Raw genomic sequence first — 22194 nt, forward strand, 5'->3', positions numbered from 1 at the left:
GAAGTAGGACTTTGCAAGGCAGAGGTGTCCCAGCTGGCAACCTGTTGGTATCCAAACAAATGGTACAGGGAAACAGCCTTAACTTTTAAATTGTAAAGACAACAGCCAAATTTTTTGCAAATTAATGTGGAGCATACAGTCAGCAACCAGAGCCCATCCCTGCGGACCAGGGACTCTGCGTAGTTGATCTGGAACAAGAAATAGCAGTGAGACTTGGGATCCAGAGCAGAGTGGGAAGACAGATCCCATCTGCTAAAAAGTTACAAAAAAAGGATTAAGAAAAGGATGTCTTTTCATTAACATCTCCTGTTAGACAGGAAATGAAGGCCCAGTGCCTGCATCACCCACGCACTGCAGTGGGATAGCTGATATATCCAGCTCCTCAAGGATCTTGCTTTAAGAATCTACTTTCTAGCTCTTCCAGAAAAGGAACATAAATTTGGAGGCTGGCAAGTAAAAAACTCCAGGTTTAACCAGCAACAAAACAACTATTAAGAAGACAGAATAAAATAAGATTTTGCTGTTGTTAAAAGATGTCAGAGAATTCAACTGAAAGAAAGCAGAAGCAGGGTTAAAACTGCCCAGGCAGAACAATTTATCGCATCCAGCGTGAAGAGCGAGGGCAGATGTGTCCAGCCAGGCTCCAGGTGTGGAAAAGGCCCCCCCTAAGCAGTATATTTGAGGAGGATGACAGATTTGGACCAAAGTATGATCCAATGTTCAAGATATTAAATGCTCAAGATATTAAATAAAAACAATCTAAAAATGCTTTTAAATCAAACTTGAGTGATTATTTGTAACTGCTCTAAAAGATCTCTTCCTGCTACAACTAATGTCATGCAGTCTTAATCTCTCATTGCACAGTTTCTGTGAGATGAAGATACAAGCAGATTAATAGCACAGCTACTGTTCTTATCTGAGTAAATATGTTTTGGCACCAAACCCATCATTAAGAGACAGAATTATTTTATTTTCCCATAGAAGAGAAGTACTGGTATCACTGTCAGATATATAATAGTGGAAATACAGAAGGGGGGGCTGGGGAGGGACCTCTGGATGTCATTTAGTCCTCCCAGATAAAGCAAACTGTCACCAGGGCTTGACCAGGTCAGCAGTGCCTCAGTCTAGCCAACTCCTCAAAACATTCAAGCTTTCTAGTGACTTCTCCTAATGTTGCACTACCCTCCTGGGAAAAGAAACTGTCTTGCCCTCACACATGAGTCTAGTCTTTTTGTGCTAGCAATTCATCCTCTTACACATCTCTGCCTTCTTTATAACATTCCAGCATTTCAATGAGCCTCGGTTTTAAGGGGTGGTTACACTGCAGGAGAGTGAACTTAATGGCTAAACCATAACCATAGCTACTTGTGGTATACAAAGGTTTGTAATGGGACACTGAGCCACCAAGAAATTAAACTATCCTAAAAGGTCACAGCATATTACAGAAGTGGGACCCTGTGACTTCAGTGTCCAAGTCACTAACTGCAGACATGTAAACTGCATTAATACCGATCACACAAACAGAAAATCTGTATGAGGACTATTTGCTAAATATTTGGTAGTTACATGTCTTTTGCATAAGCTTTACAAATTTAATTGAGATCCCAAAGGAGTCAGTAGATATTATTGTTCTTACTCAATAGATGGGGAAGCAGTTGCAAAAAGATTAAATGACTCTTGTGAGGCAGCAGTGACTAACTGGACCACGGCCTTTCTCAGTGCAGCAGCCCTGGCCCCTTTTATTTGGGCTCAATAGCATGATATTCAGCCCAGAAACTGGTTTGGTGATCCTTAACATTTTCATGAAATTCAATTTCAGCTTGGCTTCCCGTTGATTGCCAGAAGAATTGTTGTTTCCCATGGAACACCATTGTTTTCATGGTGCTTACATCACGGACCTGCATAAAGAAAGATCGAACCGTTGTAACGTAGCAGCCTACAAGTGAAGTACCCACAAAATACTGGGGACTTGCAAATTGGTCACCCAGGGGGAAAAGCTGCCCTCTACAAAAGTTAGAAGAAATACGGTATACAGCAGTAGTTCTCATTCACATCTACATTTACATAGCAGAGATCAGAGTCTGACCCTCCAGGATTTGTAACTGAACTCTTCATCTGGGTAGAACTCTCTAATGAGAAAACGGGTCCATTCCCATCCAAATCACCCCCTTTAAGTTTCAGACTCACCAGGATGTAATTAAAAAGTGTGTGGTTGCTGTCATTGCTCACATCAATATATAGGGCACGGATAGCTATGCGATGCTGAGGAGCCACATTGATGAAGGTCCGACACACGACTTCTTGCCTTTGATCAGGCAATCGCACAGGATTCACTATTTCACCTTGGGGACCAAACAGCTGCTTGTCACAGTCTGAGAGGGGGAAAGGGAGCAGAAAATAAAATGATTGAGAGAAGTGTCCAGCATCTCCAAGAAAGAAATCATTTAATTTAAACACAGGCAGAAAAGTTTCTCTAAGGATTTTCATCTGGGAACCTCCAAGCATCAGCAAACACCTGCAAGAGGCTTGCCTTTAAAACAGGGGGGTAGTCCACAAGTAACATTAATGCCAATACTCTTCAAGAAGGGGCTTATTAGCTGCTAAAAATGAAGCAAGGCTTCCATAGATGTCCATAGTCAACCGTGACCTGTGGAACTCTGCGGGCCTTGTCACGGGTGTCTTAATCAAAACTTTCAGTAAGGTACCTTGGTAATATTTTTTAGTTGCAGTTCTGCTGTTGTACTGAAGAATGACCCCATTTCCTGGCAGCAAAACACGCTGTTTCACAATCAGTGTATTTGTTCTGGAATTTATCAGTGACAAAGGGAGCTTCCTGCAGCCTGTCCGCCACATCATTCGCCCAGAAAACAGCACTACCTCACCTGGAATGGACGAGCACAGGGACTAGAAACACTTGTACATCAAATAAAAGGTCACAACCTACTTTATTTAGGTCTGGAATCAAGTAATTTCTGCATCTTATCCCTATCTCATCAAAATCTGTCACGAAAACAGTCCAGTTAACTAATCTAACCGTACTGATTCCAGCAAAAGGGTCTGTTACAGAAAGTTTACTGCAGGCCAAAGCAAGCAGCCTCTTCAACCCCACAAAACTCCTTTCATCTCATACCCATCAACAAAAGAAGTAACAAACCATCATGTAGGGGCAGGAAAGGCATCATCTTCATTTAGTCCCATCTGGTGAAGACTTGGTGGGACAGAAAAACTTGTAACGTGGTTTCAGAGATTACACATGCTCCAAGGTAGCAAGAACCATTCAGGGCACCACAAGCACGTGGGCATATGAGCTGCAGATTTCCCAAAGGGCCAGGCTGGTCCTCAGCACACCCTGGGCAGTACCTGCGCTGCAGTTGAGGGAGCTCTCCAGGACACTGACTGTTATCTCCTCCTCGAGAGGACGCCCGATGGCCACGGTGCAGTCGCTGCTCCTTACACCCGTCATGTTGATGACCCCCGTGGCATTAAGAAAGAGCTTTCCACAGACACCTGTACAGCACAGACAGATGAGAAACACATCCAGAAGGGACTGAATAACCAAAAACCAGCTCCCATTCCCTTCGTGGCACAATGAACAGGCAAGTGCCAACAGTGTGCCCTCCTTCTGGGTGGAGCATGGGAAGAGTCAGCTGCTGCCCTAAGGAGTTCCGAGTCAGAAGAGCTTTGGGAAGCCCAGGGAAGGGAGTCATTGCTCAGGTAACAGGGACAGCACACGGCGTGCTAGCAGGAACAGTGTGTTGTTTCTCCTAACCAGGAGTATTCCCTTCCCATGCTCCTGTCTCTGTATGGCAGCAGGGTCACCACAACCCAGCTACATGCAGTAAGAGCCCACCTCTACCTTTTGGCAGCCTCCTCCTCACCTCCACCGGTCTCTGTCTGCTCCTGAGGCACAGCAGACGAAGGAAGGTCCAGGTGCTTGTATCTTGCCTCTTTGGCAGCTGCGGCTGTCGTCGGCGTGGCTGGTGTCACTGCCCACAGTCCTGCTCCGTGGGACCCGGGCCCTGCTGCCTGCTCAGGACAGGGCCCTGCAGAGCAGCCACGGACCACAATGGCCTTGGGGAAGTGCCTGCAGAAGATGGGGTTCACGTGCTTACGGGTTAGCCGGTTGAGGCAGAAATCCTGCCGCGTCTGAATGCCATTCCCACACGAAGTTGAACACTGCAGAGGAAGAAAACCCAGAGGCCTTTACACATGTATTTCAGTTGGTATTGAGAAATACACACATTTATTGACTCAGGCATGATCTGGAGGGCTGATCTTTTGTTCACTGATGCTGTTCTGTCACTTGCCCTTTCAGTGCTCTAGTTTCATCAGCTGTAGGATGGCCCACCTCCCAGGGGATCTTCCAAACTATATCTTTCAATTGCAGAACCACTTCCTAAAAAATCCAAAAAGACCTGCATTCCAGAAGAAAGCATGCCAAGGACCATTTTTAAAATGCAGCCAAAACCTTAGCTGAGAAAGGTAGGAAAGCAGACCTACGGCTGCTAAACAGAGGGCAGTGGAAAGGATGGAAAACATCCCTAGAAACAGTTCAGCATTTCTGTGGGAAGTAAATATAAAAAGTAGAAGTGGTATTTCTCCCCTGTATGCTTTAGGGAAGTGAAGGGCTATAAAACTGCTGCACTAGACAGCAAGTGCTGCATCTGAACAGGAGTAAATACCTCTGTCCACTCGCTGAAGCTCCATTCATAAGAGCACATTCGGATGACACAGGGGACGCTGGTAAGGGGCTTCTCTGCCAGAGGGCACAAACGCTCCTCTAGCAAGATCTCCTTGCCTTGGTGAATCTGCACACAGGTGACCAGCTGAACAGCTAAGCCAAGCCCACAGCTGGAGGAACAGGAGCCAGCTGGGGTTACCTTCCATCTGACAGAGGACATGGAGGAGAAAAATTAAGTTAGTGGTGAATCCCCACCATCTACTATCACTGCAGAAAATGCACTGCAACTCCCTCATCCTTCCCCCTTCTGCTTTCTCAGCAGCTTTCTTCATCCCTCCACCTCACACACTTTGCTGCCTATGGTAATTAGAAGTCAGCCTTTGAAACAAGACTGGGCAGCCTGGGGCAGTTTTGGTGTTGGACCCAAACAGAGGGCATTCACATTTTGCTAGAAGCCCACAGACTCGAAACACACATTGAGTCTTAGTCTGCATCCATTACAGTCTACCCCAGGGTGACATATACAGGCTTAACTGCAAAAATAATCTTAGCTCCCTCCAAAACACACACCACTGAACAGTCAGATCAGAAAATGACCCAGGGTATTTCATCCTGGGAGCGGTACCCTGCAATACTTAAAAAAGAGTTCAGATGCCAGTGGCTTTCCAGTCCCACAGCAAATAGGGCAGGGCAAGCTCTGCCCCATTTCTCAACCCTGAGCCATATCCCAGATCACACTATACATGTTCACAGACAACCACTCTTCCCCAGTGCATGCTCTTGTGGCCCATGTGGCCATTTTGACCTTGGGGGGCATGGCTCCAAATTACACAGCTCCTGCTCCTCTGGGCGAGGCAAATCATCACACTGGGCATCTGCCACAATCTCTTCTGCCTTCTCCCCAGTCTCCCTTGCACAGTAGAGGACTTTGTGCATCACACCTCCTCCACAGCTTACACTGCATGAGCCCATTTTGTAATGCCACCTGGGAATAACGTAGCCATCAGTGAGTACCTCCAGCTGTCACCCGTCTTCACTGGATTTTCAATTCAACCAGCCTATGGAAGTACAACTGGAATTCTGTTAATGCACACATACACACTGGCTCATGTTTGAGAGATCAGCAGCCACCCCACTGAGCGCAGTCTACACCACCATAAATCTCAAGGAAAGTACAATCAATTTCCTTCAGTTCTCAGAGCAGCTATTCCAGATTCTTAGAGCACTTAATTCTAGATACTTTCCTTGATGCTTTGTGGAAACTGTACAGTAGGCAAATGCGTCACCACCTTTTGCAGTTATGGATTTGTTCCTACTTCCCTGGGGTAATCAGGGATCAAGAGGTTTTCAGTTTTTCCCTAGGCTCAAACTCCAAAGACTTCATGTAGTTCCGTCTGAGAATATACCAGCCCAGGAAAGACTCTCAGTTAGTTTGCTCAGTATGGATCAGTGCTACTGTTTTTGCAGCTGGCTCTGCTTTCAAAGCAGGGGAGAGGAAGATAACATCCTCAGAGTAGATCGACCCTTACTTTACCATGTCCCTGGAGACAGAGAGAGGAAGGACAGACCTCTCACTGGCTCATTGTTTCTTAGTAACTGCTTTACCTTGGTGGGCAGGGACTGAGGTCGCAGACTTCCATCCTGCTCTCTGGCTTTGGCACTGGATGACAGTTTTCTTCCTGGGTTTCTTCTTTGGTGTCAAAAGCCACACATACATACCGTAGCTGAGTCTTACCTAGAAAGGGAACCGATCTCACTGCACAGCACGCATGCGAGGCTTGAAAATAAGCCAAGCAGTGTCAGTCGCATCTGCGTGTTCATAACAAGCAAACTCTGCCCAAGCCCCAGGCACACTTACTGCACTCATCCCCCGCAACTCTGAAGCACAGCAGCTGCCAGCCAGCCCTCTAAACTATTCCCTGAGCCAGCCCCCCTTGCCTCTTCCAGACTCAAAAAACTGTGACCACAGCTACACATGCACTCAGGACTATAGAGGGGAAAAAACCCAGGTCCTTGAGGTTCCTAGTCACTGAGCTCATGCCTACAGCCAAGTAACATTTCCCTCCAGCACTGAAAGATCTCACCTCTACCACAGGAGACGGAACACTCTCCAGCTAGAGGGCTCCAGACATACACAGTCCGATTTTCCAGTTGGATATGCCCAAGTGACTCCAAATTCTGAAGTAAGCGTGCATCTTCCTCCTCAGAACAGAGCAAAAAGAACCAGACTGACATTCACACCTGCTTTCCACGCCGATCCCAACCTGAAGAAGCTGGAGGATACCTCCACTTCAAGCCTACAACATATTTGCTGTCGCTGAAGAAAGAGGCACATTTAAGCACTTACTCCATTTTTGCAGAACATCTAAGTATCAGGAATAGCTAAGGACACCCAACAGCCAAGACCCCTCCGAGTTCAAACTTCCTGAGGAGAGATACCTGAATCTGGAGATGTCTAAAGTAGTACCTTTCCCATCTGTAAATGTAAGCCTGGCAGTGGTTCCCCAGTATGGATTTGGACCAGTATGGATATGGATTTGGATTTGATCCTAGGCTGAGAAGCCGTCTTCCCTGCTGGCAATCCTCCCCACCATGTCAGAACCTCTCTGTTTATCAGTGAGGTTTTTCCTAGTGGACCAGTGATTATTTCTGTTTCTGGTTTTGTTGGACTCTGCGAGTAGAAATGAAGAAGGAACGTAGTCAACAGCTGCCCTAAAAAACCCACCACTATGAACTGATGAATCCAGCAGCATAAATTATTAGGGACAGAGCTGACTGAAGTGATAGGATGAACCTTTAACAGGGCAGACATCCTTGGTGTAAACCACCCTCCTAGACTCCTGTAGTAAGGTGGTTCTTCTTAACCAGTAGCCTCCTGTGGATCACAAGTGCAAAGCTCCCAGTGAGACTCCTGAAGTAAGCCAAGCCAGTAAACTCACTTTGTCCCAGCCTAAAGGGCAGACATTAACCACACACGGCACAACGGAGAGGGGTTTGTCTTCTGCTGGGCACAAGCTGTCATCCACAGCAGTCTCCAATCCATCACGAAACTCTACACAGGTCTGATTCTGCTGGGCAATTCCAGTTCCACAGACAGCAGAGCATTCACCTATCTGAGACATCTTCCACCTAAACGGGAAGTAATTGTATCATCCTATTTCTCATCTGGATCATAGAGGTTTATCATTCATGCCACTGATTACAGAAGTGGGTCATACAGAGTATTCAGCTTTTCTATTTCAAGAGCCTTGTGTGGATGTGATTGAGAGGACAACTGCTGGAAATTTAAGTCCCTGCACTGACAGCTCTCTAGGGCTAAAAGCATCTAAGCTAAAGAGTTATAGTTCACAGTGTAATCACTTTTCATTAAACACCAAAATGTCTATGAGATCAATGTCTGGGCAGGCTTGGCTCTTGGTCCTCTTTCCAGTCTAATTAACACACGGGTCTCCTCCAGAGTAAGATCAAATCTTTGCTGGCACAATTTTGGAAAGGATGTGAGCATTTGGAAAGGATCTTTTTCTGGCCATGACCTCGAAGAATTTTCATTTAGCAGACTACTGTAAAATATTGGAAGGACTATCTCCCATTCATTCAGCTGACATCTCAATTACCTCATGGGATCAGGAAGTAGAGAACATGGTTTGGGATCTGCTTTGTCATTATAATTAGGAAGAAACTACTTCATATCTCTCCTTTTTTTTACCTTGCACAATGCAAATGAGACTGCAGAGACTGGGTTAGCTGGCAGGAAAAGGACAAGTGAAGCAAGAATTCAGCTGAGCTTCCAGGAACACCAACCTGTACAGGCATGGCTCCACAGCACAGGGCTCAGGCTCTGAAAGGGGCTGTGGGAGCTCCAGGCACCACCGATCCTCTGCTATTTCGTTCTTTGTCTGGTCAAAGCACACATGATCCACTGGTCGCATCCCTGGGATACAAAAGAAAAAGAAAAGGAAGTTATAAAGAGAGTGAACAGTTCATTTGTATTATGCTAGGAACATGAGTAATTTCGCTTTACTCAAATCGTCTGCATAGGAAAGTGTCATATATGGGAATACAGACTTTCTATAAACACATAAACCCTGTCTTTCTGATATAACTTTTCCTCAAGAGTTTTAAAGTGACTTTCCAAGATGAACACCCCAGAAGATGAGAAGTTTGATGGAAAATCCAATGCCAAAATGGAAAAACTGCTCTAAACTGGCTGTTTGAAAGAACAAGGACATCAATCATAATTTGGTCCAAATTACTTCTAATGATCTTGATGTCTGACTGATGAGGTTGTTGAAAATAAGATCTAGCAGCTAGCCATTCTTAAATGACACTGTAGAACTAGTAAAGTAATATCATCACACAGCCTTTGTACCCAGACAGCACCGTGCCAACATCCTCAAAGTAACCATCAATACCCAAAACTAGACTAGAGGTACTGAGAGAGAAACTGCAGACTTGCAGTGCCTGTAGCATGCAAGAAATGAAATAATCAAAAACTACAGCAATAAACAAGACCTAATAATACCGAACCTAACAGGTAAAGTGGGTGAAAATCCAAACTCAAAAAAGTTAAACAAATCTGTAAAGAGTCTCCTTTTCAGTGAATGAGCTACCCACAGACACAGGAAGCATTCTTGAATCTCAAAGAGCATGATCCTGAGAAGCAAATGCCAAGAATCAATCAGCAATGTCATCTTTTCACTACCCTCCTTGTTTTCAAATAATGTCTATTGGTAAGGAGGGCCTGAGCATCACTTTTAGCACTCAAGATGCAATGTCAGCTCGGATTCTCAACTTTGTTATTTTAGGTCCCAGCTTTTTTTTTTTGTTTTGTTTTGTTTTTTGTTTTGTTTTGTTTTTGTTTGTGACTCCATTAGCTGGGAGGCCCTAGAGCATTTTGAGTTCTTTACTTCTGGTTTTCAGCAATCATTTCACCTGGGGAATCTGCTGGAGAAAAGTTCTCCAGACATAACTAGTCCTATAGATTGACTTCCATAAGTATTCATTAATGTATTTTCTAAATCCTTGTCATAAAAGCCTTGAGAGGCTTGCCAGTATCATCTGTATTATCTGGTAAAGGAGATGTCAGATAGTCTACCAGAGTGATCTATAACAATCTTCATTATAATTTCTCCAAGGAGACAGAAAGGATTAGTCATGGCACAGGAATAGAAATCTAAGAAGGAAGTTTCATGATTAGCTCTGAGGCTTTAGTTAGACACTAGATACCACTTTGGTCTCATACGTCCAATGTTTAGCCAGCCTCAAATTACAGTCTTCAATAACTTTGAAAAATCTGAGAAAACTATTTAGCCTTAAAACCGAAAGTTTAGTTAAAACCTATCTAAAAATCCTCTTCATAATCAAACATTTTCACTATTATTTTGATGATTCAGTTCATTTGCTGATTTGTTAATTTAATTCAAAATCTGTATCACTTTTTTCTTTGGTTCAGTTTAACACTGGCAATTGCAGCTCACTTTCAGCAATTTGCTTTTAAATTCAGTTCAGCTGGTTAATAAGTTCTAGCCAAGTATCTGTCGCTGATGTCACATTTCTTTCAGTCAGCCCAGGAGAGCCCATGGAGTAAAGATTAGGGTCACTGTGAGCCAGCCCAACTAGAAGACTGCCCAGATCTCAGTAAAAAGAAAAGATTGAGTACTGCTGCCTCACCTTCCCCACAGGTCACTGAACATGGCCCCTGCTGAGGAATCCACATATATGTCAGATTCTCTTTGGGGACAAAGTAGCTGAAGGTGATGTCTGGGTTGGTGGCATTGCTGTATTCTTTTGCATACCTTCGATAGACCTGCGAAGGAAAAAAGTGTGGTCAATGCACAAATCAACTCAGATTCATTTCTCAGGACAGAGATAAAAGCAGCTAGTCCACCTTTTTTCCAACCAAACCTGAGCCTCAATGCTATGACTCTCAATTCTTGTCAGATGCAGAGTGCTCACCCTCTGCACGGGGCACTGAAAAAAGATTAAACCAAGCAAAAGGTTTAACTGGGTATGCTTTTTCCCACACAACCACTCCCCAGATCTGCAGAAAGCCTGTAGGCAGCCAACCCTCAACCTTTGCCAAGAAGAGCAACACCATCACACTTAGTGAACACCATCTCCACTGGCCTTGGGCACAAAGCCTACTACACCTGGATTCTGCACTGCAGCAGAGCTACACAAACTCAGCCTGGCCAGTTCTGACTGGCCCCTTTCCAACTCTGCTATTTTAATTTACCTGTATTTCAATTTCTTCTTGTGTTGGCCCATCCACATGGACTTCCTCCAGGCTTGGCAGGTTGTCCTTGGTGAGAAACACTTTGTATTTGATCTGGCTGTCCTCCAGAACTGACGGATAGGTGGCATTCAGGGAGATCTTTCCTTTTCCAGCAACCACATACTCTCCTTTAACCTTCACAGCTAGAGAAGAAAAAGTAGCAGTGAGGTTAAGAGATATGATTTAGTCACTGGGATCCCCTGGTGCTGGCAGCTACCGACTGCCCATTTGCTAAAAACCAGTTTGATCTAAGTCAGGCATCCCAAAGAGCATGTCTTCTACCACTTCCCACTGGAGAGCATCTCACAAAAAAATCGCATCAAGAACTTTCCTCTCAAATTCCATTTTCTTGTTTTCACGCGCTTGTTTTAGCCCTGCCTGTAGTCCCTTCTCTCCTTTTCATTCAACTCACCCAAATGTGTGAAGAGTGGTCTCTGATTGGTAACATGGACCAAGGTGGTGTTACGAGGCAGGGACAGAAATGTAATGTACTCTGGAAGGATGGAAAGAAAGAAGATATGGTCACTTTCCATTACTGTACCTCTGTTAAAAAGGCTGAGGATTACAGATCAACACCTCTTCACCTTACTAGCACGCTATCCGTTGGAGGACAAGCCTCACGGGCAGCGACAAAGCTTAATTGCTGACAGGGCCTATATAGCTAATACAAAAAAATTAAGGATACAACAGTGATGGCCAGCAGGTTAAATTAACACTGACCTTAGCTCTATCAGCTTGGCTTGAACACAGTGATGGCGAATACAGCAAACAAAACTGAACTGAATTCTGTGTCCTGTTCTCATCTTTCATTCTATTTATGTTCTCTGCCAATATCTATATGTGATACTGCAAGAGCCAGATCAGTTCCCAAATGGTTGTTTAACATCTTGGGAAGCATCTGAAATAGCTGTCAGCTCCCAATAATTTGTTGGGCTTTCCAAATGGCTACATTTCTGACCCATGTCCAGAGAAGAACTATGACCAAAAAAGTCACTCTGCCTACAAAACAGCTACTTCTCTGCTACAGAACTTAGCTGCCTTCTCCATTGACTACCCAAACTCCATTACCATGTCCTCCATAAAATAAAATCAAGCAGAAGCAGAAACAAGAAGAGACAGACAGGAGATTATCAACACTGAATATGCATACAAATATGCAGCACACAAGCAATACCATCATGTTGAGCCTGAGGGTGAGGACTACACACCTTTAGCTTTTCCTTCCGTGTAAGATCCACTCACTTTGGTACAAGTTGTATTATCACCCCCACAGACCTTGCAAGAGTCCATTATCTTTTTGGAGTCCATCTGGCCATCACATCCAAACACCTGAGCAAAGGGGAGAGTCTGTCAAGACTTGCCTATTCTAAGAATAACGAAAGCAACATTGCCTGAATTCCTGAAACTGCCTTTTTAATTTGTAATTCGAATTTAAGACATCGACAAAGATGCATTTGTACCTAGATGTGCCACTGTACAGCAGCATGCAAAGCCAGGGACTGGAAAGTCTTAGCTGAGAGCAAAACAAGTTTCATTAACTGTGACATTTTCTTTCCCATAAGAAGCAGCCCAGAAAGACTTCTCCTGTGACCTAAAACAAAGGCTCTGCACTCCCTCACCTCTACAAACTCTTTCGGGGGGGGGGGGGGGGGGGCGGGGAGGAAAAAACAAAACAAAAGCCCAGGAGAACAGTAAACATGAATGGCAGATTCTAAAGGAATCATTAGCTCCCTAAACCCCAAACCCAAACCTAGCTCACATCCTTCAGCCTGGCCTTCAATCCCATGGAGCTCAGAAAAAGAGATTCTATCCTCATTCCCACGAACAAGACTAATATTACACAAAGTTACAGGAGGATCTCAGCAGGCTTAACAGCAAAACATGTGCAACTGCTGAATTTATGCTAGAGGCACAGATCCCAGGATTTGGGATATACATATTTATCACTGTTGTGAATAGAACAGCAGAAATCAGAACAGATTATGCCTACACCCTCTGCTGTTCACTAGGTGGAAATGCATTACAAAACATGAACACAAGGATAATGAGAAAAACATAAAATGTTAAAAGAGTATTCTGGGAATGTAAAGACACAACAGAAAACATACAACCGGGTCAGCATTGAGCAGTTACTAAAACGCAGACAGCGCGGGGGAGTTACATTCAAGTTCATCATGAAAGAATGCCTTTCCCTTGTCCAATCCAGGGGAGAAAAAAAAAAAAAAAAAAAAAAGCTATACTTCAGTTTTGATTAGTGATACTGCAACAATCAATTTGTCAAGTTATGGTTCCCAGGTTTTACTCCTCATTTTGCCACTGACCTGGTATGTTCAAATCATGTAATTTTTCTCTAACAGAGTCGGCATTTTCTAGGGCTATTTATACCATGTAAACTGAACAGCTAATGATGTCTCAACCAACCCATAAACCAATTGCTTCTTGGATTAGAGATGAATAGCATTATGTACTTACTGCATAATTAGCAGAATGTCTTATCTAGAGGGCATTAGCATTGGATGCACAGACACAACAGTAGATTTGTTGGACTGTAGCCAATAAACTAAGAATAAAACTCTCTTCTTTTGAGAGAGCTCGCTCTGTTGTTTGGGACACTGCGGCTTTTTTCCCTGCTCCTGGTAGAACCTTTGGTGCAGATTACATGTCAGAGGTTCACCTGGACTCCCCAGTCACTTACTCTGCAGCTTCCCATTACACACAGATTGAAATCCCCGTGGCGCTCAGAGTCATCCTGCTCACATCTGGTTCCATCTATGAAACTGTCTTCACGGCTTACCATGAATTTGCTTTCAATGGCCCTGCACATGTGCTTGCATAACATGTCCCCTGGAGGAGGCAGACAAAAGAAGAAAGGAGTTACTCTTTCAGAAAGGCACATGGCTGACCATCAAGTCAAAAGGATCTGACAGAAAGAGTATCCAGGTTTCATGTGAAAACTAAACCAATCAGTGAAATGGCCTTTTGACTTCAAAGTACAGACAGGTCCATGAGTGCTCCCCTTCACAGAGGCCAGAGTTTCGCAGTTTTTCCTTACCTTTGGCAAAGCCAACAGCAGAAGTCCAGGTATAAAAGGATGGCACTCCTACTGTAAGATACAGTGGCTTTAAATTTGTTGCTGCACATTGTTCAGCCATAAAGTCCTGCTGGGTCATCAAACAGGCCTACATGCCAGAGAGAATTGTATGGGTAATGAAAGGAAGTTATTGAGCACGGAATCCCAAACAGCATTTTACCCACTAGCTAAAGGCAGAAAGCAATGGCCAGTAAGTAAGGCACCAAAACAACTGCAAATAAAGAAAGCCACTTTAAAGGGAGGCTGCAGGATATGCAGAGAATTGTGTTTGGAAGCTGATATCTTTGCTATTTATACAAAATAAATGGATAAGGAAAATAGGAACAATATAAGAATGTCCCTCTGAAGAAAACTATCGTTAAGTGAGTCACTATTTTCTCAGCATCTGTCCTGCTATGAAGGCATAGAGAAAAACGCTTCATTACATGTGAACAATGCTATTAAATAATACTGCTGTCTTCAGACACAGTGCAACAAATACCTCGCCTGTTGTCAGACAGATGGAGTCTGTGTGACAGATCTTTAGTCCTCCTTCCCAGAGCAGCCAGCTGTGAGAAGTACAGTCCCAAAACCTACAGCTCTCAGAGTTAAATGGCATTAAGAAAAAAGCACAGAAGATGAGCTCCTTTACCTGAGTATTACACATCTCCACTTGGATGCTGGCACCATGGCACTGCTGCCCCCCAAAAGCAGGCCTGGAAATGACAGGAGAACTCCTCAACAGAGGCAGGTTTGTCCCAAGTGAAGAGCAAGACTCAGACCTCGTGGCCCTGAATCAGCCAAGAGGCCCTGCGAACTCCCCAGCTCCCCACCTCGTACCTGGGGTTGTTACAGAACCGCTGCCTTATCACAACTCCACCTCCGCAGCTGCGGGAGCAGGAGGAGAAGGGGCTCCAGCCAGACCACTGCCCATGGACTACAGCCATGGGGTTCAGTTCTTCCAGAGAGCTGCACTGGCCCTTGGAGCACCACTAAGACCAAGAATATAAAAAATTGGCAGCGGCACCACAGTGAACCCAGGATGGCTGGGGTCTACAAGGGTGGCACAAGTCCCCATCTTTTTGCAGGCCAGACTGTAACAGAGAATCCCAAGATGAATGAGGCACCTTCCCACAAGAGCCTAGAAGAGTCCCATTCCTAATTATGGTCTAATGCAAGGCTAAAGTTAAAACAAAGAGTCGATAGGTCGTTCCAAAGCCCTTGAGAGCTCAGATATTGGGCTATAGAACTGCAAAGCAACTCCAGGGACACAGACAAGGTGGAAACACGAAGATCAGCTGGTACCAGTTTATGACTGGAGTGTCTGGCCCTAGCTCCCTGGCCAAGGAGCAGTGAGTGCCACATATTTTCCAATCACTGACAATGTCTTACTGCCTAACGAACTCCATAGCACCCACACCCACTTCTGATCACCAGATGAGCAGCCTCATTACCTTATTGATTCCACACTCAGTACCATCCAAGAGGGGAACAAGAAGACGAGTACAGCTGGATTTGTCTCCTGGTTGCACATGGCATGAGAGAACTTCACATATGTCCTGGTGTGACAAGAAAATCGGGGAGTTCAGGGAGTCACTTAGGCTCATCAACACAGCAGTCCCAAAAGCTGCTCCACTTAAATGGTGCATGTCCTGGGTGTTTGGTTTCCCTACAGTTCCCTTCATTTCTCCTACTACTGGGCAAAAGTTGTGGGCATGTCAAAAGACCATCACTGACAGCTTGTAATGCTAGAAGATGATCAACTGAAGCAATTAAAGTTTCACCCACCTTAGTGCTTCCTCATTAACAAAACATGTCCAGGTGGCAGCTATTAGCCATGCTGCATTCCTCAGACATGGGGAGCTGAGCAATGGCAGGAAGCTGAAGGAATCCAATGAACAAGAGCTCCCTAAGAAAGGACCCTGAGTAGGTGTACCCAGCAGTAGCACTGCCAGGCCCCTGCTTGGACAGAAGGGTCTGGGTACTGTGCAAACGTTAAAGGGGACTTATATGGATGAAGGAGGTGATGGAGAGAAGGGAAGCATTTTAAAAGCCTCTGAAGGTTTGATCTTTGTCAAGAAATCTGTGGCAGGAAAGCACCTTCTATCCCTTTATAATAAAAATGTCCCCAATTCCCTTTTCCTGAATCTTGGCTCCAGAACACTTCCCTGCTGCCCCTAGCAAGACAGACAAACTTTCTACCTACAACATTGCTGTCAGCAAAGGTGCATGCTGTGGCAACGCTCCCAAAGGCTATTTTACATTGTTCATCTGCTCCATAGTACAAGCCAGGCTTCCATCCAGGGATGCTGCCGTCCATGTCCGGCAGGTCATTTAAGCAGTTTGTTTGGCCTGTGCTGATAGAGACATAAGAAATATCACTTTCCCAGCTGTGGGCAGTAAGGACAATGACATGTTTGCAAACTTCTGCTGAGTTTCATTCTGGGAGTTGGCTGTTGCTTTCCCAGACAACACATGCTTACTGTGGGCTGTGATGGATTTAGCTGCAGCAGCTGCCTGGAGATGCTCACAGTTCCCTGCTGCAGAAATTGTAACAGAAACCCATTCCTGTTCTTCACCCAGCCAGCTCACAGCCCGCAATGTTTGTTTCAACATAGATGCTCTGACATTTTAAATAAAAATTCCAGGCTGAGCTAGTGTCTGAGAAGTCCGACATAGCCCAGGCATGTTACTAACCAAAGTAATTTCCAGCTACTTGAAGCAAAAACTGGGTTTAACCTCAGCAACAGACACATGTGAGAAGAAATAAACAAGCCCCAAGCTTTTCACAGTTCCTCATTTATTTCCCAAGAACGTTCTATTTAATTCCTTGTCTTTCCCTGCCCTCTTCTAAGCTCCCAGCACAGGGAAATGCCCTCACATGGGAACACAGAATTCGACTGTTCCCTTACCTGACAAAGGCCAGGAACTCTTCTCGGCTGCACTGTGACCAGGCAAGGTCAATGCTGTTGTGGTTTCCTGCTGAACCCATGATGTAACCGCTGCTGCTGCACCGATTCCCCTCACCATCATGGGAGATTCCAAGACTGTAACAGAAGCAGCACAGTGCCCTGAGAAGAAGAAACCCAGAGGCTGGGTTCCCTCAGAGCCCTTCTCTAAAAAAGGGCTGAGCTCCCTCTGCAGCCTCATACTGTTGTCACAAAGTTTTTCTCTCCTCCTTGCAGCTTTTAATTGTCACACAGCATGCAGGAATACAAGAAACGCAAGGAACTCTTTCCAAAATTTTTGAATAATCTATAGGAAACCCCCTGTTATGCCAAGAGATCCCTTTCTTTCTTCTGAATCCTTTGACCTGGAGGATGTTTTTACCTGAATAAAACATACTGGGCTGCTCTGGAGCTTTCCTACTGACCTGTGCCCAATCTCATGGGCTATGGTGACTCCCAGGTCAAAGCCAGTGTCCTGGGTAATAACACAGCTCCAGAAGGAGGAACAGACTCCACCTAACTGAGTCACTCCACGTAGCTCCTTGTTCCCATCAGGTAACTCCAAGTCAAACCTAAAGTAAGGGAGACAGACACAGAGGAAAGAGCAAAGAACCACTCCAGCTAATAAAGTCAGGTCTAGACATTCAATTGAATTTATCTGCACTTTCCTGGTCTAACTTTGCCAACTACCTAACATTTCTCTTGACACATGGAGCTCCCTGGGGCAAGATGGTAGAGGTAGGGTCCTACGAGTGCCCACCATTCAAAATTTGTGGTGATTCTACTTCAAAAAATCCCAATATCCCCAGACAAGCAGAACAGAGTAAAATGACCTAATCTTATTTGCAAAAGACAGAGCAGTATCATCATCTCTTTGAAGAAAGAGCACCAAAATAAATCCATTACACTCACAAAAAGTTTTCCTTTGACAAATTTAGCCAAGACAATTTAGAGCAAGGAGACTGAAAGTCAGAATCTGAATCAGAGTAGCACTAGAAATCTTCCATAGAAAACACCAGTGGGTTTTCACTTCCAGTTACTGTTCAACGTTTCTGCCCACAAAAAGCTGCAGTGGGTTTGGCTGTGCTGTCTGGAAGCACAAAATATCTGCTCAAGTCTGGCTGGTCAGTGCTTGGGGAATATTCCAGTTCCTCCAGAAACTGAAGAAACAGCACTTCTGACTAACTGCATTACACTAAGGGCAGGAGAACCAACCCATTTCCAAAGACTGTGATGCCCGACTGCTAGAAGGCCCAGTGCAAATCACTGTCACTGCACTAACAGCTCAACACCATCAGCTCTGTTTCCAGTCCCCTCCCAGGGCAGGAGCACTTCGGTACCTGGTGATGTAGAGGACAATGTCAGCATGCTGGGGGTCAGAGTCATTCTGAGGGTTGACCTTCTTGCTCCATTCACAAACACTGATCAGCGAGGAGGTGATATTTGTTGTGATGTTTACCTCTGCCTAGAGTGAAGGCACACGTCTGCTCACTTCATACAGCTTTTAGCAACCTTTTGGACAACACCTGAACAAGAGTCCTCCCTGCTTACCTCTGGTTCTCTCAAAACAAGCATTTGCATCAGATGAACCCTGAAATGAGCACCCAACGAGGCATCCCTCAGCAGCTCTGCCCCCTGTTAAGAGACAGAAAGGATTCAGTAAAGGAGGCACCTTGGTGACTCCCGCTACCCGTTCCCAATAATAGGGCTGCATTCACTACAAAGGTAACACACCTGGTAACCATAAGGGGCAACTATAAAATCACCAGGAAGTACAATATTAAAGTATGCACTATGAATGTAAATAAATCCATCAACAGATGAGAACTGGTGTGAGACTTGTCAGATCTCTGAAGCAGAGAGAAGAATCTGCATGGAAAACAATTTCATAGGGCAGGAGATTGAATGCTAAAGACTTTTTTGCAATATACACACATAGAAAATGCATAAACAAATTCATAATAATAGCAGATGGAGACATTTAGAGAAATCCTGTAACAGAAATAGAACACTGAAATGTAAAATGTAAGATAAAATCAGTGGATCTCCTTCAATCTCACTGAAAACAACAGGAACTGGACCAAGGCTCTGGTGATAAAACTCTTGCTACTGTGTCTGACATACAACAGTGTTAGTAATGAAACCAAGAGCTACATTTTCTACATGGGTTTTAAGGCTATAACCCCAAGGCTTCTAACATCCAGTTTTCTTTGTGCAGCTCCCTGTACATGGGAAAGCTTGCCAGGGGAAACAGAGAATAACACCCTGCACATAAGCAGCACTCTGCACTTGGAGCAAGTGACCACAAACACCTCTGGAAGTGCACTCACAGAGGTCTGCCTGGTTGCGACAAACCTTTGACACTGTGAGGTCTCACAGTGGGACAGCAATCCAAACAGAAAGCTACTCACAATGTTCAGGTTGGCAAGAATATATCTCTCCGTGTCTTCTTTGTGGTACAAGTAAACATCTGGACCTGCTACAACCATCAGCTCCAGATGTTTGACAGCTCCCTCAGCCCTCTTCTGCAGGCGAGAAGGAAACCGCCCTGCCGAACAGTACAAAGGAACACAGGGGGTTTAAAATTCAAGACAATATAAAAGGTCCTACAGATCCACTCCCTCTTCTTGAAAGACTGGAATAATCCAGCCGGAAAACCACTCCTCCAGTTGCTTGCTCAGGTTTCCCACTTCTGTTGGTTTCTTTCATCTGTCAGCATCCTTAAAAACACACCTATGCTATCAAAATAACAACAAAATGAAAACACACTAGTTACACCTCAGTGAGGTGAGAAACATACTCAAGTATACTCATGTAGATACTAATTTTTCCTCTGAGCTCATGCAAGCAACCCTACTACCAGGAGATAGCTTTTCCAAGCAGAACAAGCATGGCTTCCTCTCCATGTACATTACCTCTTGCTGTATTTGCCTCTCTTGCATCACTTCTAAAGAGAATGTGGGGTCTGGAGAAGCCGAGTTCCTTCAGCAGGGCCACATCTTTGCTTCTGACAGGCCTGATATGAATCTTTTCCTCATGTGCAATGACGACTCCTTGCTAAAGGAGATGAAATTCCATCTCTGAGTTACTCCAAAGACATTTGCTATCAGTGGAGAACTGTGTGCCATATCCTTCCTATTTCTCCTCTGTAATGCTCAAATTTATTAAATGGATGGTTCACACGCTTGGTGCATCAAGCTGCAAACCTACACAGGCTGTAAAAGCTTGTAAGAATAAATTCAGTGCATACTCACCAGCTGCCCTTCACAATAAGTGACTCTACACTTAGCCCCAGGAGGTTGCAGTGGATTTCCACCTGCAAAGCAGTTGCCTGAGAATCGCTTCAGTAAACTAAAGGAAGAGTTCACCACTTGATTGCTCACAAACGGAGAGGAAAGGAGGGCATGGTCCTCTAGAAATTCAAAGGCATAGAGTTCTCCCCAGGCCTCAATGGAGCAATGTTGAATACGACAGGACGTCAACCCAATCTGTTCTTTACAAGGGCAAGTTGGCTCAGCAACAAGAAACTCAGGCACTGAAAGAAATTAAACAAGACCAGAACAGTTCTGAGAAACAGTGATACACAGAAAACAAATGTAATGATCTATCTCTCTAGGAAAAAATACTCTCCAAATTACAACTGTGGCCTTTCAGGGTCGTTGTGTCAACACAGAACTCCTGTGCTTTCATGTATTCCAAAGTGAGGATAATCTGACTGGGAACAGACAACAGCTCTAAAACTGGCTCCTGATTCATCGGCATTTTTGCTCTCACGATAAAGAGAACAGTTCATTTAACAAAGTCTGAGACAGTTTCACTTCCTCAGATGATAAGTATTACTGAGTGAGAATTATCATAATCCAGACAGAGACACTGGGATGAGCACTAGGTAAACTCACAAGTAGAAAATATCCTTGCTTTAAGGATTTGAGAATTTAAAACGTATCTTTATTCTGAACTACCATCAATCCAGACCCAGAATACTAGTGTCTCCACGTGATTATTAAAAAAAAAAAAAAAAATTATCAAGTGCATTTAAAGCCATTCTTAGTCTAAAGCTTCCCACTTAGAAGACCTGGATCTGTTAATCTCATAGAAGAATACCAATATAGACAATGAGGACTGCAGGAGAAATGTGAAAAAAGATTTATCATATCTCCAGCAGATTTCAAATACTGACCCAGTTCTTTAACCGCTTTCACACTGAAACATGGATTGCCTCACTGAGTAATGTGTCTCAGAAATGCTAAATGCTTGTCAGATCAGAGTTCGTTAATAAGTGTTCTTAGCGTTATCAAATGTACAGGATTAGAAATAAACTGCCAGACGTGTTCCAAAACGAAGAAGGAAGGAGCCTTGCATACCATCAGACGCTGAGCTGGTTCCAAAATAAGAGAAAACATCTTTCGCATCCAAAGCGCTGAGAAATTTCTGTAAGAAGAAGAATAGCTTTACATTTTTTTAAGACAAACAAATGGATACAAGACTATCGCTTAACAGAACCTAACCTGGAAGGAATGCCAGCGAACAACTCAACGAGTGCCGATGCCAAGTTCTCATGGCTTTATTTTGCACTACGCATGGGCTGCACAACAGCCACCCAGAGGACACAGCTTTATCTTCTTGATTAGTGAGTTTTGATGGATTTTGGCTTAGAACACGTTGCCTTGTCTCTTTTTTTTTTTTTTTTTTCCTAGAAATAAAAAAAAGCCTTCCTGGAAACTGAAATTTCTGGAGGTCAAACTCACCTCTTGGAAAGCCGACGGCCAGCAGAACCCCAAGGGGAGCGTCACGAGCACCCGGATCGTCAAGCTGACGATCATGCTGGAGGAATCGCAACCAGCGTTGCGGAGCCCGCGCCGGCCCAAGGGTGATTAAGACGAGGTTTGGCCCAAGGCATCACGTGGAGCGGAAGGGAAGAGAGCAGGGTTTAAACAAACAGGGGAGCTGACCCTCTGCAGAGAGGGGCAGCCGGGGGGAACGGCCTGCAGCCCGAGGCTTTGCAGCAACAGCTGGCGGGAGGGAGGTTGGTTTTGCGCAATGTTTGCAACTTCACCGCAGCCAAAGAGCGCGGACGATACCGAGCGCCGAGCCAGTGTTCGCAGCCAAACACACCAAAGGGGTGGGCTGGGGTGGGGAAAGGGGCTCTACGCGGTTCAACCTGCGCCCTGACAGGCCCCACGCCGCGGCGGGGGTGGGGGTGTGTGGGGGGGAACCCCAC

General features: G+C 44.8%; 1 protein-coding gene across 7 annotated transcripts; it reads right to left on the reverse strand.

Annotated features, from left to right (window-relative positions):
- Positions 1 to 949: 949 nt before the first annotated feature.
- Positions 950 to 22144, reverse strand: ADAMTS13 (ADAM metallopeptidase with thrombospondin type 1 motif 13). 7 transcript variants are annotated; one of them, XM_033011992.2, is made up of 30 exons: positions 21722 to 22142; positions 21338 to 21404; positions 20228 to 20508; positions 19889 to 20030; positions 19385 to 19521; positions 18525 to 18608; positions 18314 to 18438; positions 17399 to 17545; positions 16938 to 17072; positions 16232 to 16382; positions 15480 to 15584; positions 14866 to 15017; positions 14678 to 14741; positions 14008 to 14134; positions 13750 to 13799; positions 12164 to 12284; positions 11368 to 11448; positions 10917 to 11098; positions 10352 to 10487; positions 8483 to 8612; positions 7621 to 7810; positions 6766 to 6883; positions 6287 to 6416; positions 5487 to 5666; positions 4683 to 4887; positions 3879 to 4176; positions 3361 to 3507; positions 2706 to 2882; positions 2188 to 2372; positions 950 to 1898 (listed from the first exon to the last, which is right to left on the reverse strand). In XM_033011992.2, the coding sequence occupies exons 1-30, from the start codon at positions 21794 to 21796 to the stop codon at positions 1740 to 1742; spliced, it is 4281 nt and encodes a 1426-aa protein (XP_032867883.2). In that variant the 5' UTR covers positions 21797 to 22142; the 3' UTR covers positions 950 to 1739. The 7 variants fall into 7 exon arrangements, with proteins under 7 accessions (XP_032867883.2, XP_032867882.2, XP_009968435.3 ...); XM_033011991.2 differs by having other exon boundaries at positions 6766 to 6880; positions 13651 to 13799; XM_009970133.3 differs by having other exon boundaries at positions 13651 to 13799.
- Positions 22145 to 22194: the final 50 nt, after the last annotated feature.

This window comes from Tyto alba, unplaced genomic scaffold, assembly GCF_018691265.1.
Source record: "Tyto alba isolate M040663 unplaced genomic scaffold, T.alba_DEE_v4.0 Super-Scaffold_11, whole genome shotgun sequence".
Classification (NCBI taxonomy): Eukaryota; Metazoa; Chordata; class Aves; order Strigiformes; family Tytonidae; genus Tyto; species Tyto alba.